This window comes from Neophocaena asiaeorientalis, unplaced genomic scaffold (genome assembly GCF_003031525.2).
Source record: "Neophocaena asiaeorientalis asiaeorientalis breed wild unplaced genomic scaffold, Neophocaena_asiaeorientalis_V1.1 scaffold680, whole genome shotgun sequence".
Taxonomy (NCBI): domain Eukaryota; kingdom Metazoa; phylum Chordata; class Mammalia; order Artiodactyla; family Phocoenidae; genus Neophocaena; species Neophocaena asiaeorientalis.
Genome location: NW_020171816.1, coordinates 1 through 16,738, shown reverse-complemented (window position 1 = coordinate 16,738; position 16,738 = coordinate 1). Strand labels below are relative to the sequence as shown.

The 16,738-nt window shown below is 54.0% G+C and overlaps 1 protein-coding gene across 7 annotated transcripts; it reads left to right on the top strand.

Annotated features, from left to right (window-relative positions):
• The first annotated feature begins 281 nt into the window (after nucleotides 1-281).
• Nucleotides 282-9,368, top strand: SEMA3B (semaphorin 3B). 7 transcript variants are annotated; one of them, XM_024737945.1, is made up of 19 exons: nucleotides 282-653; nucleotides 2,151-2,352; nucleotides 3,033-3,190; nucleotides 3,350-3,412; nucleotides 3,820-3,939; nucleotides 4,019-4,112; nucleotides 4,316-4,435; nucleotides 5,371-5,516; nucleotides 5,612-5,723; nucleotides 5,826-5,895; nucleotides 5,975-6,119; nucleotides 6,701-6,920; nucleotides 7,181-7,272; nucleotides 7,349-7,390; nucleotides 7,628-7,785; nucleotides 7,882-7,937; nucleotides 8,030-8,169; nucleotides 8,277-8,296; nucleotides 8,529-8,768. In XM_024737945.1, the coding sequence occupies exons 2-19, from the start codon at nucleotides 2,244-2,246 to the stop codon at nucleotides 8,671-8,673; spliced, it is 2,010 nt and encodes a 669-aa protein (XP_024593713.1). In that variant the 5' UTR covers nucleotides 282-653; nucleotides 2,151-2,243; the 3' UTR covers nucleotides 8,674-8,768. The 7 variants fall into 7 exon arrangements, 6 of the variants coding, with proteins under 6 accessions (XP_024593713.1, XP_024593704.1, XP_024593688.1 ...); XR_003002261.1 differs by having other exon boundaries at nucleotides 283-653; nucleotides 8,277-8,361; nucleotides 8,529-8,620; XM_024737936.1 differs by lacking the exon at nucleotides 8,277-8,296 and having other exon boundaries at nucleotides 289-653; nucleotides 5,978-6,119; nucleotides 8,529-9,368.
• Nucleotides 9,369-16,738: the final 7,370 nt, after the last annotated feature.

The following is a 16,738-nucleotide window of genomic DNA, read 5'->3' as shown; positions in this document are numbered from 1 at the left end:
TAAGGAAGGACTGGGGCAGGGTCTTGGGGGCCCATCAAACCTCCACTTGAGAACCCCCGCTCCAACCTCTGACCCTGACCGGCCCTTCCCAGCTGGCTCCTGGGGACTGAGGTGGCAGCTGAGCCCCTCATTACCCACCTCCAGCTCCCAGCTATGGAGGGACAAGTGAAGAAACGAGTCCCTGGGGGTGCCCCATCTGACCAATCCCTCTGCCAGAGCTGCCTGGGGCTAGGGGGTCTCTATTGCTTCTTCCTTATTTGCCTTGACTGCCGGCCTCAGTTCCAGGACCGCTGCGTGGGGCATCCTGTTGCTCTGAAGCCCTACGGGGGGGAGGGGTCGGCCCTACCCGCCCCTCCCTTGTGCCCGCTCCGCTCTGGACACCAACTCCAGCCGGTCCGGCTGCCTGCCCAGTCACCCGATCCGCCCCGTAAACTTGACGGCGGGGCGCGGCTGGCTTGGTGGGGGCGGGGGCTTCTCCTTAAAGGAGCCGTCAGAGGGTGCCCTAGGGCCCCTCGGCTTCTCCCCTTCTGCAGGGTGAGAAGGGGCCAGGGTGAGGAGCCGCTGATGCCGGAGCTCTCGGTGGAGTGTGGGAAGGCAACCTGGTGTTTTGTGACGTCGCAGACCTCTCGGGCCCAGAAGAGGCAGCGGCAAGTGTCAGTGGAAGGAAGGAGGGAGGTGGGAGTCCTAGGGTGGGAGGGGTCTGGAAGCGGCAGAGCTAGGCGGGGGTTTGGGGAGAGCAGTCAGGAACGTGCCCCGGCAGCTGTGCCCTTTGCTTGAATGCACCCCAGGACCTAGCCCCACGCCAGGGCTACTGTGCCCGGCACCTGCCCAGCCAACTTCTGGGAAGGAGGGTGGGCATTGCAGCCAGAGCCTGACCCCATCTGAGAGGTCCAGGGAAGGGCTCTGGCTCAGAGAAGTGGAGGGTCTCAAAGATGGGGAAACCCTGAGGGCGAAGACGGGATGGAGAGGCTCAGGGAGACTCTGGAGGCTGGAGAGGGAAGGGCAGCTCACCCGAGCTGGGGGTGAGAATCTGCTTTAGGCCCTTGGCTCTCCCCACTTGATTCCTCTTGGGTCTGAAGTCTGAGCTCACAGAATTTCTGTGTGTGACCAGCCCCTCCCACCCTCTGGGGTGGGGAGAGAGAGGTCAAGCAAAAAGCTGGGGCTGCTGGATCCAAGTGGGAGCAGCTCCCAAATCAGAAACTGAGGCGTCTGCCCAGCCCTGCGTCTCCCGGTTGCACTTATCCCTCTGAGAAGTGGGTTTCTGGAGTGTCTCAGAGTTGAAGGCAGTGATTGACGCTGTGATTATAATATTTGCTCACCTGCATGTCCAGAGAGACTCATACACTTGTACACAAACACATACACACATGTGCAACACAAACACGTATGTACTTACAAAGTGTACACCCCCCAGACATGTACACACTGTGTAGACATGCATACAATGCCGTGTGTGCACACATGCATGCCACACCTACATGTGTAATACAACACACATGCCACATGGTTTTACACAGATATGTACACATATGCCTGCATACACACCACACACACACATACTCACTACAGAATACAGATACACAAAGGGATCCTTAGAAGCACATTCACACTCACAGACGCCCACACCATTGGCTCCAGCTCCAAATGTGCTTCTGTTCCTCTGTGGGCCCGTGGGTGCACAGCTACCTCCAGAGGCCTGACCCCCCTCCTGTTACCGTCACACCCATGACTGTCTTGTTTTGCTCATTGCACTTGGCACCACTGCAATGACTGCACCAATCTGAGTCCTTGTTGGTATTCTGCCCCCTCCTGCAGGAGGACCTTGTCTGTGTGCCCCACTGCCCCCAGCCCCAGTCCCAGGCTGGCATGACGTAGGCATGCAGAGTTTGTGAATTAATGCCTGTGGGTGTGTGTACATGAGGGCGGGTTACTGGGGAGGGTGACGTGGTGGGGCAGGCGCCTGCCAGTATGGGGTTGACCCCGATGGTGTGCCCAGCGTGGGTGTGTCTGTGATTGTGGCCAGGCAGGGCACCCTCCAAGGGAGAGGAGGACTTGCAAGTGGAATGCGACCCCCCAGCCTCTTTCCCCTAGGGGCTGTAATCTGATCCCTGGGGACTCCCCCCAGCCTCCCTCCCTAGCTCTCGCTGCAGCTCCTTCTCTTCCAGATCCCGGGGCAGAGTCCAGGGTGGCTCAAGGCTCCTCCACACACGCCCGCTGAACCCTGAGCTCCCTGAGCTGCAGGGATGGGGCGGGCTGAGGCCGCCGCCATGATCCCAGGCCTGGCTCTGCTCTGGGTGGCAGTGCTGGGGGGTGCTGCCCCCAGCACGCCACGCCTTCGCCTCTCCTTCCAAGGTAGGTGCACCTGGCGGGCGGGAGGGCCTACCTCAGGGTGGGCAGGAAAGGGGCCCAGTGTGGGTAGGGGGTGTTGTGTTTGCTGTTGCACTGTGTGTGTGCCACCGGCTGGGTTGGATTGGGGGCACCCTCAGGCCATCTCCAATTAACCCTTTCCTGGCCTCAGTCCCCAAGCTCTCTGCCCACATTCTCCTCATGCTTTCCCAGGAAGCATGGCAACAGATCCTGCCTCTGTTCCATCCCCTGCTCCCAGGGAAGTTGAGGTGTGGGAACTGTTAGAGCCCCCTTCCCACACCCCCTACACAGGGTGGTTACTAGGCAGTGGTATCATACTGAACCTAGGCTGGTGGCAGAGAACCCTCAGCCTGACTTTGGGGTTGGGGTTCTGGCTGTCCCGACATGCAGGCCTACCCCAGAACCCTTGCCTCCCCGCACACTCGCCTGGAGACACTACTTGTCTGAAGTTGCCCTAGAAGCTCCACCTGCTTCCCCCATGGGGGCAGGGGTGGGCTGCACTGCCCACCCTGGAAGCTCTGACCCTGGGTGGGCCTGTCCCCCTGAGTGTAAACTCACACGCGTGTAAATTCACATGTGTGTGGGCCAGGTCACATGTACAACCTTGGCCTGGAAGAAGCTTCTAGCATGACTGGCGAATCCTCAGTGGTGTCCCCACCCCACAGAGCTCCAGGCCCAGCACGGTCTCCGGACCTTCAGGCTGGAGAGGACCTGCTGCTACGAAGCTTTGCTGCTGGATGAGGAGCGTGGGCGCCTGTTTGTGGGCGCTGAGAACCATGTGGCCTCCCTCAGCCTGGACAACATTAGCAAGCGGGCCAAGAAGGTGCCAGGGACCCCCAGCCTCAGCACCGCCCCGGGAAAGAGCCCCGGGACCCCACTCCAGGCTTCCTGGAGGATGGGCCCCCTGAGTGGACGACACCCTCAGCATAGAGAACATCCTGAGTCCCTGACCTGTGTTCTCCCTCCCCCACCCTCCCCATAGCTGGCCTGGCCGGCCCCTGTGGAATGGCGAGAGGAGTGCAACTGGGCAGGGAAGGACATTGGCGTGAGTGTTGGCTGCCTGGGTGGGAGTGGGGAGGGTCAGCCCCTTACTCTAGAGATGGGCAGTGCTAAAACAGAAGCCTGCCTGTTCTGGCTATGATGGGGGCAGGAGGGTTGAGGTGGCTGAAGTCCAGAGGTAGTGAGTCAGGGTGGGGGCTATGTGATTCTTCTTGGAGGCCTCTGCGTCATGGGGGGCAATGCAGGCACACTTCCCAATGAACCCATTCTTCTGGTGAGAGGTGAGCCGGGCTGGTCACCAAGGGCACCTGAGCCCCTAGAGCCCATGTTAGTACTTGCCTGGGCTAATGCAGAAAAGAAGGGGTGGGAGTGCCACTGGTGAGCTGGGAGCCCTTAAGGCCACCTCCCTGGGGGAGGCCTCATTGTTCCTGCCCCTGCCCACGTGCGTGCTAGACTGAGTGCATGAACTTCGTGAAGTTGCTGCATGCCTACAACCGCACCCACTTGCTGGCCTGTGGCACAGGGGCCTTCCACCCAACTTGTGCATTTGTGGAGGTGGGCCAGCGGCTGGAGGTAAGGCTAGGTCTGGTCAGGGAGGGAGGTTGGGAGGGTAAGAAAGGGCCTACAGTAACAACTCCCCCCTGCCTCCCAGGAGCCCATGCTCCGGCTGGACCTTCGAAGGCTAGAGGATGGCAAGGGCAAGAGTCCTTATGACCCCAGGCATCGGGCTGCCTCCGTGCTGGTGGGTGAGTCCAAAGGCTGGGGCCCCAAGAGAGCTCCTGGAACCCCTCAGAGACTCTAGCATCTCACAAAGTCCCAAGACCCTCCCTAGAGCCCCAGGGATCCCCCATAGCCTCACTGACTCCCCAAGAGCCCCCAGAGCTCCATAGTGCCCCCAACCCACCACAAGAGCCTTTGGTTTCACTAAGCAGCCTTGCCGTGTCTACAGGGGAAGAGTTGTACTCGGGAGTAGCCGCAGACCTCATGGGCCGGGACTTTACCATCTTCCGCAGCTTGGGTCATCGTCCAAGTCTCCGAACGGAACCACACGATTCCCGCTGGCTCAACGGTGAAAGACTGTTGGGACTGTTGGGAGGGGGACCTCATCTCCAACAGAGCAGGTGCTGAGTAAGGCCCATAAAGGGAGTGAGCAGTGAGTGCTCACCAGGTAGCTACCCTGGGTCAAGCCCTGCACTAGGCACTGGGTCACAGGGTGGACAAGATAGGTATGGCCCGTGCCCTCTTTGAGTTCACAGACCTCAGATCTAATACACAATAAGATCAGTTCCAATGGCCAGGAGATATAATGAGAGAATGGAGAGGAAGGGAAAAGGAGACTAGGCAGCGGTGGTGGTGGTGGGAGGGTTGGGGAAAGGAAGCTACCCTGCTGAGAAAAGGTATGCGCTAATGCCCAAAACACAGCAGGATTGCGGGAAGAGCATAAGAGCATTCCAAGCAGAGGGAATAATTAGTGCAAAGACCCTGGGGGCAGGAACAAGCCAAGGAACAGACTCATGAAGGGAGCAATGATAAGGGGTCTGGACTGTCAGCACAGGGTAGGGCCAGGGTAGATTATTCTAAGAGTGATGAGACCCAGCAGAGTATTTGAAGCAGGAGTGGGGACATCTACTTCCTGCTAGAGAGGAAGATTCATGAGTGAAGGTAAAACCAGGTACCCCATATCCCTCCTTTCTTGGCCCACTGGCATAGAGAACTGCCAGGGGAGAGGCGAGAGGCCCACCACTGGCCAGGGTCTGCCTGCCTGTGGGCCCAGATAGCCATGGTCTCTGCTGCCCTCTCGTGGCTTCTGCTCGACTCGCAGGCCCTCTTTCTTTCGATTGTGTCCTCGGGGAGCACCATCTGAACTTGGTCCCAGAGGCTGGGTGGTCAGCTGCTGCCCTGAGGGCTTCTGCCGGCACGAAAGAAAGGGGAGGCAGTGCCTGGGCCTCCTAGCAGGGGGCAGGGCCAGGACCTTGCTGACCCCACGCCTCCTGCTGTGGTCAGAGCCCAAGTTCGTCAAGGTCTTTTGGATCCCGGAGAGTGAGAACCCGGACGACGACAAGATCTACTTCTTCTTCCGTGAGTCGGCAGTGGAGGCCACGCCGGCCCTGGGACGCCTGTCTGTGTCCCGCGTTGGCCAGATCTGCAGGGTGAGGAGTCCCTGGGCCACATTCGGTGATCCTGCCACCGCCCCTTTGCCTGTCTGTTGGGGCCTCGCCCTCATCCCCTCCTACTGACCCCGCAGAACGACGTGGGTGGCCAGCGCAGCCTGGTCAACAAGTGGACTACGTTCCTGAAGGCGCGGCTGGTGTGCTCAGTGCCCGGTGCTGAGGGCGATACGAACTTTGACCAGCTCCGTAAGTGCCAATAATGGAGGATGGGGTGTGGGGAGGGGGCGCAGGGGCGCAGACCCTGAGCCTGGCTGTGCACCCTCCCCCAACTTGGTCCCTTCCCTGCAGAGGACGTGTTCCTGCTGTCCTCGCGGGATCGCTGGACCCCGCTGCTCTATGCTGTCTTCTCCACGACCAGGTGAGGTGTGGGAGGTAGTGGGGCAAGGCTGGCTGGGCCCCACTTGAGCGCCTTACTCCACTTACATCTTCACCTGCAGCAGCATCTTCCAGGGCTCCGCAGTGTGCGTGTACAGCATGAATGATGTGCGCCGCGCTTTCCTGGGACCCTTTGCACACAAGGAGGGGCCCGTGCACCAGTGGGTGTCCTACCAGGGCCGTGTCCCCTACCCCCGACCTGGCATGGTGCGTAGCCCAGGGACTCCCACCACAACCCACTTAAAGCTTCAGGGGTGGAGAACTTGGCCTGGGGTTTTCTTGGTGAATGTTGTGTCTTCTTTTATTTATTTATTTATTTTATGGTACGCGGGCCTCTCACTGTTGTGGCCTCTCCCGTTGCGGAGCACAGGCTTCGGACGCGCAGGCTCAGCAGCCATTGCTCACGGGCCCAGCCGCTCCGCGGCCTGTGGGATTTTCCCGGAGCAGGGCCCGAACCCGTGTCCCCTGCATCGGCAGGCGGACGCTCAACCACTGCACCACCAGGGAAGCTCCGTGTCTTCTTTTTTTTTTATGGGTGGGAAAACATCATCTTCATTAGACAGGGCTCCTCAGGGGAAGGCCATGTTTCCCCCTCAGACCCCCAAAGGCAAAGCTGGAGCTCCTCTCTCAGATTCCCAGGGCAGGACTCTGTCCAACACCCGCCCCCTGTGCGTGCGCACGCACACACACACTCACACATGCTCCAGGTTCCGGGAGGTGTCCTGTGGAGGGCTGCCCACCAGGCCTTCATATCCACATCCTTGTCATGCCTCCTTCCCACCCCCCAGTGCCCCAGCAAGACCTTTGGCACCTTCAGTTCCACCAAGGACTTTCCTGATGATGTCATCCAGTTTGCCCGGAACCACCCCCTCATGTACAATTCGGTCCTGCCCATGGGGGGGCGCCCCCTCTTCCAACAAGTGGGTGCCGGGTACACCTTCACCCAGATCACTGCGGACCGTGTAGCAGCTGTTGACGGATACTACGACGTCCTCTTCATTGGCACAGGTCAGGGTCCTGCCATGACCACCCACAAGACCCAGCCCAGGCTCTTTGGCCTGTTAGTGGAAGCTCCCCCTGTTCAGTCCCATCTCCATATTTTTCCGGGGGCTGTGCCCCCATCTCCTTCTGGATGCTTCTCTGATTGCTCCAACCCACATTCTTCACCATCCCAACCATGCGGAGGGTGGAGGCCTCAGAGGTGAGGAGACCCCTGGCCCTGGCTGTCAGGGAACACAAGGAGTCACTCAGCTTTCTCATCCCTGCAGATGCTGGCACCGTGCTGAAGGTGATCTCCGTCCCCAAGGGTGGCTGGCCTAATGCTGAGGGGCTGCTCCTGGAGGAGCTGCACATGTTTGAGGTGAGGCCTAGCCCCCATTGCCTGGGGTACCCCCACCCCACGGAGCCCTGATCCCAGCACCCCTCCTCCCTCTCAGGACTCAGCTGCTGTCACCAGCATGCAAATCTCCTCCAAGAGGGTAAGTAACCAGAAGGCTTGCGGGCGGAATGGACCCAGCCTGTTCCCAGGTGCCCCCACCCCCATTCTTCTCTTGGTAATTACAAGCCCCGGTTTCGAGTACAGGCTCTGCCTTCACTAGACTGTGGGACCTGAGACCTCAGTGTTCCCTTTTGTCAAATGGGGGAAGGGATCCCTGACCTATGGGAGGCAGGCACGGGGCCACCCTCGGTCAGCCTGGAGCCCCTTGTACCCCTAGCACCAACTGTACGTAGCCTCTCGGAGCGGGGTGGCCCAGATCCCGTTGCACCGCTGCGCTGCCCACGGCCGCGCCTGTGCCGAATGCTGTTTGGCACGTGACCCTTACTGCGCCTGGGATGGGGCCGCGTGCACGCGCTTCCAGCCCAGTGCCAAGAGGTGGGTAGGATCAGGGGCGGGCTGCCTGGAGGGAGTCTTTATCTGCCCCTGGCTAAAAGAAGGGCTCACAGAGGCTCTAATGTCCCCTCTCCCCAGGAGGTTCCGACGGCAGGATGTAAGGAACGGCGACCCCAGCACACTGTGCACTGGGGGTGAGTGTCCCAGCTGCTCTCAACCCCCAACCCTTAAAGACTGCCCCACCCTGCCCTGCCTTGTCTGAATCTGACATTCCCTTTGCCCCTAGACTCATCCCATCCTGCGCTGCTGGAGCGGAAGGTGTTCGGTGTGGAGGGAGGTAGCGCCTTCCTGGAGTGTGAGCCCCGCTCGCTGCAGGCGCGCGTGGAGTGGACCTTCCAGCGCGCGGGGGAGGCGGCCTACACTCAGGTGAGCCTCCCCCCACTCCCTTCCCAACCAGGCCCTTGTTCCGACTCCTACGTCCAGGAAGTGCGCGCCCTGATTAATGAGGCCCTTGACCTGCTCCGCACATCTAGATGCGATCCAGCTCCGCCCAGTGAGTCTCCGCCCAACCAGACCCCTAACGCCCAGTTTGGCCCCTTGCCTGCACTCCGCATCCTGGTGAGGCCCCATTCCTCTAACTAGGCTCCTGACGCCCGCGCCCCAGCCCAGTCCGAAGGAAGCCCCGCCCTTTCTCCGCCCACTGGAGGGGTCTCTGACGCGCCCCCACGTTCAGGCGAGCCCCGCCCTGTTCCCTAACGTCAGCCTCACGCCGATTCGGCCTGCAGGTGCCCGCAGAGGAGCGAGCCGAACGCACGATGCGGGGCCTGCTGCTTCGCTGGTTGCGGCGTGGGGACTCAGGCGTGTACCTGTGCGCAGCCGTGGAGCAGGGCTTTTCGCAGCCAATGCGTCGCCTGGCGCTGCACGTGCTGAGTGCTGCGCAGGCTGAAAGGCTGGCCCGGACCGAGGATGCTGCGCCCGTTGCGCCGCCGGGCCCCAAGCTCTGGTACCGGGACTTCCTGCAGCTGGTGGAGCCGGGCGGCGGTGGTACGAACTCCCTGCGAATGTGTCGTCCGCAGCCCGCGCCGCGCCCACCGCCTCCCGAGTCGCGGAGGAAGGGCCGCAACCGGAGGACACACGCCCCAGAACTGCGTGCTGAGCGGGGGCCGCGCAGCGCAGCGCACTGGTGACTCGGCCGTCCCCACACTGGGGACTGGGGAGGTGGCAGCAGCAGGGAGAGGGGGCGGTCAGACCCTGGGAAGCAGCTAGGGCCCCGGCACACAGCGGTTCCTGGTGGAGGGAAGACACCGACCCGACCGGCCCTGGCCAACAGGCAGCCATGCCGGCTTATTTATTAACAGAGAATAATCCTTGAATGCAACCCCGATAGGGGCGGCCCAGGCTGCGCACAGGGTCCAGCTGGTCAGGAGGAGGCAGAGAAGCAGGGTCCCCGAGCAACGACCTGGGTGGGGGAGGTGCCCAGAATGCCCACCCTGGGGGAAGGGCCACCTCTTTGGGCAGTAAGCAGAAAGCTGTGAACAGGCTGGGGAGGGGGGTGGCGGGGGGCAGGCCGACTGTACTAATGCAATAAACATGTTATCAGCTGAAGCTGGAACGGCCCCATCAGACAGCCGCTGGTCTTAGTGTTACTGACCCAGGTTCTTGGACTCTTTAATCAATAGAAGTTGGTAAGAGGCCAGAGAAATTCGGGCAAGGCTTTATTGGGGCTCATGCTGCAGAACAAGGGAGTGAAAATAAGAAACAGGTGCCCAACGAGCAACAGGTGCCCTTGCTTGCTTGCTGGGGGAACAAGGGTTTGGGGGAGGGTGGCTCCGAGCTGGTTCCTTAAATGGAGTGAGAGTAGGGGCATATCCATGGGTCAGGCCAGAGGGGTGGCTTAGGTGGTCTGCCCACCCTCTTGGTGGTGTCGTGGGCAGGAATCCTGAGTAGTCCCCTGCTTTTGCTCCCAACACCTCAGAAGTGGCAGTTGGGTTTTTGTTTTTTTTGCGTCTTGCTCATAATTTGCCCCAGTTGCAGGTGTGTGTGGTTATTTTTACTCCCTTACAGTTTCTTGTATTCTGTTGCTCCAGGAGATGTTTGTCCAGGTGTAAGCACTGCAGCAAAGGGTCCCAGGTCCCAGCCTGTCTCATTCCCCCCTGAGGGATTCTACACCCTTTATTTTTAAGGATTAAGGGACCGGAGGTCTTCTTCTTCTGAAATGCCTTCCTGCTGGACAGGGGCTGCAGATCCTAACCTACCCTATAGGTATAGAAGTCCCTTGCTGACTGTTTTAGGGACCTGGGTTACCCTTGGCTGGAGTGGGTTGAAATCCTTGAGCCATCATGAGCCTTCCTTGAAACTGTTGAAGCCTAGAAAACACAAAATTAACCAAAAGCTTAAACAGACAAGGGCCAAAAAGGAGAAGAACAATAATAGCTACAAGAGAGCCTAGAAAGGGAAGGAATCAGGTTAACTTTGGGAGGGCTTCCCTAACTGCTGACCAGACGACGGAGGCGATATCACCCCTGCCAAAATTGTGAAGCCATTCTGCTTGGGTGTATATTTCTTTACTATTAACTTCTGTCTGTCCTGTGACACTGATTTAGGTGCAGCAGGAAGTAATAGTTAATCCCACAGATTCTGCCTTGTTCTGTCAGAAGGTAATCAAGAGCTAGATGATTATCAAGAGCTGCATTAACCAAAGTAACGAGAGGTCTTAAGTCCTGTTAAGGCTTGCCCTGTCTGTTTTATCACATAGTCTGGTGAGATTTCTCAGTGTTGCTTCATGATAAGGGAAGCCTCCCCATGGAGCTGCCAGTCCTATGGCCAGCCCTGCCCCTGCTAAGATCATTCCCAGTGCTCTCCGGGTTTGGTGGTGAGCTAGAGTGGTCCTGTTATAGATCACAATCCCTCTTAGCCCTGTAGTCCCCAGAGTGTACTCGCCTATGAAATGGACATTATCAGTGCAGTTATAGGCCATACCTTGGTTGGAAAAGGACAGGGTCTGGCCATAATTTTCTAACATATGATGGTTTGGATGTCTACAGAGGAAAACAAACCCTTCAGGGGTGCAGGCCGGAATGTCTGTCTCACCGTGGTTAAGATTTGATAGTCCATGAAGGACATAGCTGTTGCTACTACCTGTTCAACTAGGGGAGGACTGCAAACTGTTGTTGGTAATTTGGATCATATGATGTTATAAGAATCTCTCTCTCTCTTTTATTTTTTTTTGGCTGTGTGGGATCTCAGTTCCCCAACCAGATACTGAACCCGGGCCACAGCAGTGAAAGCCTGGAATCCTAACCACTAGGCCACCAGAGAACTCCTGCAAAGCTCTTGTTAATGCAGTTAGCTCAGCACTGTGGGCCAATGTCTGTGGTGGCAAGGCCTTGGTTTCTATGACTTCATCTAGACCAACTATGGCATACCCTGCCTTCCGAGTTCCCATCTCTATAACACTGCTCCCGTCAGTAAACCATTTGACCTCAGGGCTGTCAAGAGGTTCATCTGGAAGATCAGACCTGCTGGAGTAAGTTTGTTCTATGATCTCTATACAGTGATGTAGTAAATCTCTACTCTCGACAACTGGAAGTAGGGTTGCCGGGTTCAGGGTTTGGCACACCTGTATGTCAGGGGTGTCCATGAGGAGAGCCTGATATCTTGTCAGTCTTCCTCCAGTCAACCAGTGATGTCCTTTGACGTCCAGCACAGATTGTACTTGACGAGGGGTTAATACATCTATAAGTGTTGCCCCAGGTTGAGCTTGGAAGCCTCATTAACTAAGAGGCCTGTGGCTGATATTGCCCGCAGGTAGCTGGGCCATCCCAGGGTTATTGAGTCCAGATGTTTTGAAAGTAAGCCACTGGTCTCTGATCTGGTCCCACATCTGATGCCAGCTTTTGGGTCAGGACTCCTAGCGCTATCCCTGACTTCTCATGAGGATATACAGTAAAGGGCTTGTCCAAATTTGGAAGTCCCAGTGCTAGTGTTCTGTTTAACTCAGCCTTTAGAGTCTCAAAGTCCCATTGGTGGTCTCTATTCTGGTGAAGGAGTTCCTTTTCTTTTCCCTTTAGAGCCTTATAGGAACTTCCCTGGTGGTCCAGTGGTTAAGACTCTGTGCTTCCACTGCAGGGGGTATGGGTTCTATCCCTTAGTTAGGGAACTAAGATCCCACATGCCCTGCGGTGAGGCCAAGGAACACACACACACACACACACACACATACACACACACACCCCAAAAACAAAAACAATTATCTAGAGCCTTATATAGGGGTTTGGCTCTAACGCCATAATTTGGAATTCAGATATGACAGAACCCAGCCATCCTGAGAAAGCCTCGGAGTTGCCTCTTTGTGGTTGGAGATGGTAATGCACTAATTGCTATTCTTCAGTCTATGCCCAGGGCTCGTGCCTCTGGGGTTAAAACAAATCCTAAACACTGAAACTGTTGCTGTGAGATGTGAGCCAAGTTTGGGGAGACTTTATATCCCCTTTTTACCAGAAGATTTGGGACCTTAACAGTATTTTGATCTGAATCTTGTTTTGTCTCACTACTTACTAATAAATCATCAATATATTGTGGCAGAGTTCCCTTTTCAAGGCTTAGTTCTCAGTTCCCATGCCAACCCATTTCCAGAAAGAGGGGTGCTATCCCCAAAACCCTGTGGAAGCACTGTCCAAGTATATTGGGTAACCTCCAGGGTGTCAGGGTCCCTCCATTTAAAGGCAAAAAAGGTATTGAGAGTCTGGATGTAGGCGAATATAGAAAAATGCACCTTTGAGGTCCACAACAGAAATATCGAGTGCTCCCTGGCACTTGAGTGAGGAGGGTGAATGGGTTTGGCACCACTGGGTGAATAGGGATGATTGCCTCGTTTACTGCTCGTAAGTCTTACATAAGCCAATATTCCCCATTAGGCTTCTGAACAGGGAGAACTGGGGTGTTGCAAGGGGACTGGTAGGGCCTAATGAGTCCATGTTTTAGGAATTTGGTGAGCAGTGGTTGGATCCCCCTCAGGGCTTTAGGCTGTAAAGAATATTGTCTCTTCCAGGGGTATTTTTCCCCAGGCCTTAATCTTATTTTTATCAGGGGAGAATGTTTTGTCTTTCCTAACACCGAGGCATCCCACACTACAGGATTTACCTGTTGTCTAATTTTGGGGGGAATGTTTTGAGGAGTATTTTGATGAGTAGCAGATGGGTCATCTGGAGCTACTAATAGATGCATTTTCTGTTTGAATTTTTTACCTTCTTGGACTTCACCCTGTTCTAAGAATGTACTAGCTCCTCTTCTGAGGAGGAGGATAGGGCATTCTGGCATATACAAAAAGCCTTGAGTAATAATAATGGGCCTGATTCGGTAGGCAAAGGGAGATGTAAGTCGCCTTACCTTTGGCTGTCCATCAACTTCCGTCGCGTTACAGTCAGGGTTGCAGAGGGGACCAGCCAGCCAAGGCAGAACAGAGTAGGTGGCTCCAGTGTCTACAGGAAATTCAGTTTTTCCTACTGGCCACATCGGGGGTGACCCAAGGCTCCGCTGGAGTAATGAGAATGGATCTAGTGAGATCTGGAGCCAGGCAGGCGCTTGGGTCAGTCGGTATGTGGGAATCTCTTATCTGAGAGCTTTGCAAGGAACTGGGGTGGGTTGGGGGTGTTTTTTTGGTGTCCCACAGGAGGGCGCTAGGACATCCCCCCTTCCAGTGCTCCTCCTTCAGACAAAAGACACACTGGTTTTAGTCCAGGTGGCTTCTCGGCTGTTTGTCTGGTCTTCTCAGCCGTCTAGGGTCCCCTCAAGGTGGCGGGTAAATCAGAGTAGCCAAAAGCTGCGTTTTCTTGATTAGCTTCCCATCCTGATAGGCCTCCCGTATTAAGTCTTGGTTGTTATAGACCTTGAAGGCCTCCTCTACCAAGGTTGACAACGGGATTTGGGACCCAGCCTCAAGCTTTTGAATTTTCTCTTGCTATCAGGAACAGACTGGGTGATCAAATGCATGGCCAGTAGTGATGTCCCTTCTACAGACTCAGGGTCTGTATTGATGTACTTCCTGAATACCTCTGAAACCCAGCTCAGGAACACTGCTTTTACCTTTTTTCTGTGTAACTTTTTTTTTTTAATTTTTTTTTTCTTTTTACTTACAGTGTTGTGTTAGTTTCAGGTGTACAGAGAAGTGTGATTGGGTAATACATAAACATATTCATTCTTTTGCAGATTCTTTTGTCATATAGGTTATTACCGAATATTGAGTAGAGTTCCCTGTGCTATACAGTAGTAGGTCCTTGTTGATATCTATTTTATATACAGTAGTATGTTCATGGTTTTCCTGTTGTTTTATTTTTTCGCACCGTGGGTATCTTAGTTCCCCAGCCAGGGATGGAACCTGTGCCCACCGCAATGGGAGCGTGGAGTCTTAACCACTGGACTGCCAGGGAAGTTCCAGTAGTGTGCGTACATTAATCCCAACTCCTAATTTATCCCTTCCCTCCACATTTACACCCCACCCCAGGGAATCGCAAGTCTGCATTCGGACTGTGAGTCTGTTTCTGTTTTGCAAATAAGTTTATTTGTATCACTTTAAAAAATTAGATTCCACGTGTGAGTGATGTTATATGATGTTTGTCTTTCTCCTTCTGACTTATTTCACTTAGAATGTTAATCTCTGGGTCCATCCAAGTTGGTGCAAATGCATTATTTCATTCTTTTATATGCCTGAATAATTTTCCATTGTATCTATGCACCAATCTTTTTTTGTTGTTTTTTCTTTGCCCACTAGGCTTGTGGGATCTTAGTTCCTGACCAGGGATTGAACCTGTGCCCTTGGTAGTGAGAGCGTGGACTCCTAACCACTGGACAGCCAGGGAATTCCCACGTACCACACATTCTTTATGCATTCGTCTGTCGATGGATCTGTGTAACTTCCTGGACTTTATAATTTACAGTTTTCACTATATACCTTTTCATTCCTTCTGATAAACAAATAATATAATGTTTCATCTTAGCCTGGCCTACACGATCCTCATAGTCCCAGTGTGGGTGTGATCTGGGATTGTGTTACCACTCACTTGATAACTTTGGTGGTGTAGATTGGTGGCCAGTAGGCCATCTGTGTGTTTTTTGGCCATTTTCAGTACATGCTCCTTTTCATCCGGGGGCAACAGTGGGCCAGAATAACTATGATGTCCTGCCAGGTCAGGGAGAATGTTAATCCCAGCCTGATAAATTTGTCCCTAAGCTTTTCAGGGTTCTCTGAGAACCTGCCAAATCTCTCCTTACAGGTTTCTAGGTCCCCCAGTGAGAAGGGAACACGCACTCTAGTAATTCCGCTGTTTTCCTGGAGTGGGTAAAAGCCTGGTGGGGCAAAAGTGCGGGCTAAATTTGAACCTGATCAGAGCCCCATTGGGGAAAGCCCCGGGGGTACTGATTTTGAGGTTTCTGATTTGACAGGGTAAGATGTGGGGCCTGGGGCTGAAGGAGATGGTAAAGGGGAAGAAATGGGGGACTGAAAATGAGGCTTCTTCAGCATCTTTTCATGTTTGTTTGTTTTTGCTTTTTCCTTCTTTTCCAATAGTGTGAGTGCAGTCTACCTGTTGAAATTGTCTTCTGACATATCCGGCCTGTTTTGAATTCTTTTCAATTACCTAACCCAGGACATTTCTTGAGCGCAGGCTACTGGGCGGTTGAAAGAGGAGATCCGTGAGAAGGTCTGGCTTCACACCTTTAGGGGGAAACCTGGAAATAGAGACTAAACATACACAGCAAGAATCCCTCAGACCTTAATCTTGATAAAGTTTTATAAAGTCCTGTACATATGGGACTTTCCCCATTTTGGGGACCGTTTACAAAACAGGTCCAGTAGTAAAATGGTGTTAAAGATAAGGGATTCATTCTCTGACCCTTCTGATGGTCATCCAAAGCATTTAGGGGCCAGGCTGTGTTGCAAGAAAAAATCAGCTTATTCCTTTTTTTTCTTTAATTAAAAAAAATTTTATACTGGAGTATAGTTGATTTATAATGTGTTAGTTTCAGTTGTACATCTAAATGATTCAGTTATGTATATATAAGTATCCATTCTTTTTCAGATTCTTTTGGCATATAAGTGATTAATTACAGAATATTGAGTAGAGTTCCTTGTGCTGTATATTAGTAGGTCCCTGTAGATTATTTTTTTTAACAATGGAAGACACTTTATTATTATTTTTTAAAAATATATTTAAATTTATTTATTTATTTATTTTTGGCTGTGTTGGGTCTTCGTTTCTGTCTGAGGGCTTTCTCTAGTTGCGGCGAGTGGGGGCCACTCTTCGTTACGGTGCGCGGGCCTCTCACTGTCGCGGCCTCTCTTGTTGCGGAGCACAAGCTCCAGACCTGCAGGCTCAGTAGTTGTGGCTCACGGGCCTAGTTGCTCCGTGGCATGGGGGATCTTCCCAGACCAGAGCTCGAACCTGTGTCCCCTGCATTGGCAGGCAGATTCTCAACCACTGCACCACCAGGGAATCCCTATTATTGTTTTAAAACATCTCTCAAATTTCAACTCTGGGTAGAAATCAAACGCATAGATTATCTATTTTATAAACAGTTGTGTTTATACTTAAATCGCAAACTCCTAATTTATCCCTCACCTGCATGTTTCTTCCTGACCCAACCCCAGCAAGCACAAGTTGGCGTTCTTCTTTTTTTAAAATTAATTAATTATTTATTATGTGGCTGCATTGGGTCCTAGTTATGGCTCGGGGGCTTAGTGGCCCCTCGGATATGGGATCTTACATCCCCATCCAGGGATCAAAACAACGTCCCCTGCATTGGAAGGTGGATTCTTAACTACTGGATCACCAGGGAAATTCTACAAGTTGGCTTTCCCGTCTGTGACTGTTTGTGTTCTCCAAATAAGTTCACTTGTATCGTGCTGTTTTCTTTTAATCCACACCTAAGTGATACCCTATGATATTTTTCGATCTCTCTGAGTCTGTCACTGTTTTGTGAATCAGTTCATTTGTACCAC

Bases quoted from the DNA above. Each gene is read 5' to 3' on its own strand.
- SEMA3B (XM_024737920.1), top strand. From the start codon at position 2,244: ATGGGGCGGGCTGAGGCCGCCGCCATGATCCCAGGCCTGGCTCTGCTC. The intron at 3,191-3,349 runs GTGCCAGGGACC...CCCTCCCCATAG, and splicing joins TTAGCAAGCGGGCCAAGAAG to CTGGCCTGGCCGGCCCCTGT. The intron at 7,786-7,881 runs GTGGGTAGGATC...CCCTCTCCCCAG, and splicing joins TTCCAGCCCAGTGCCAAGAG to GAGGTTCCGACGGCAGGATG.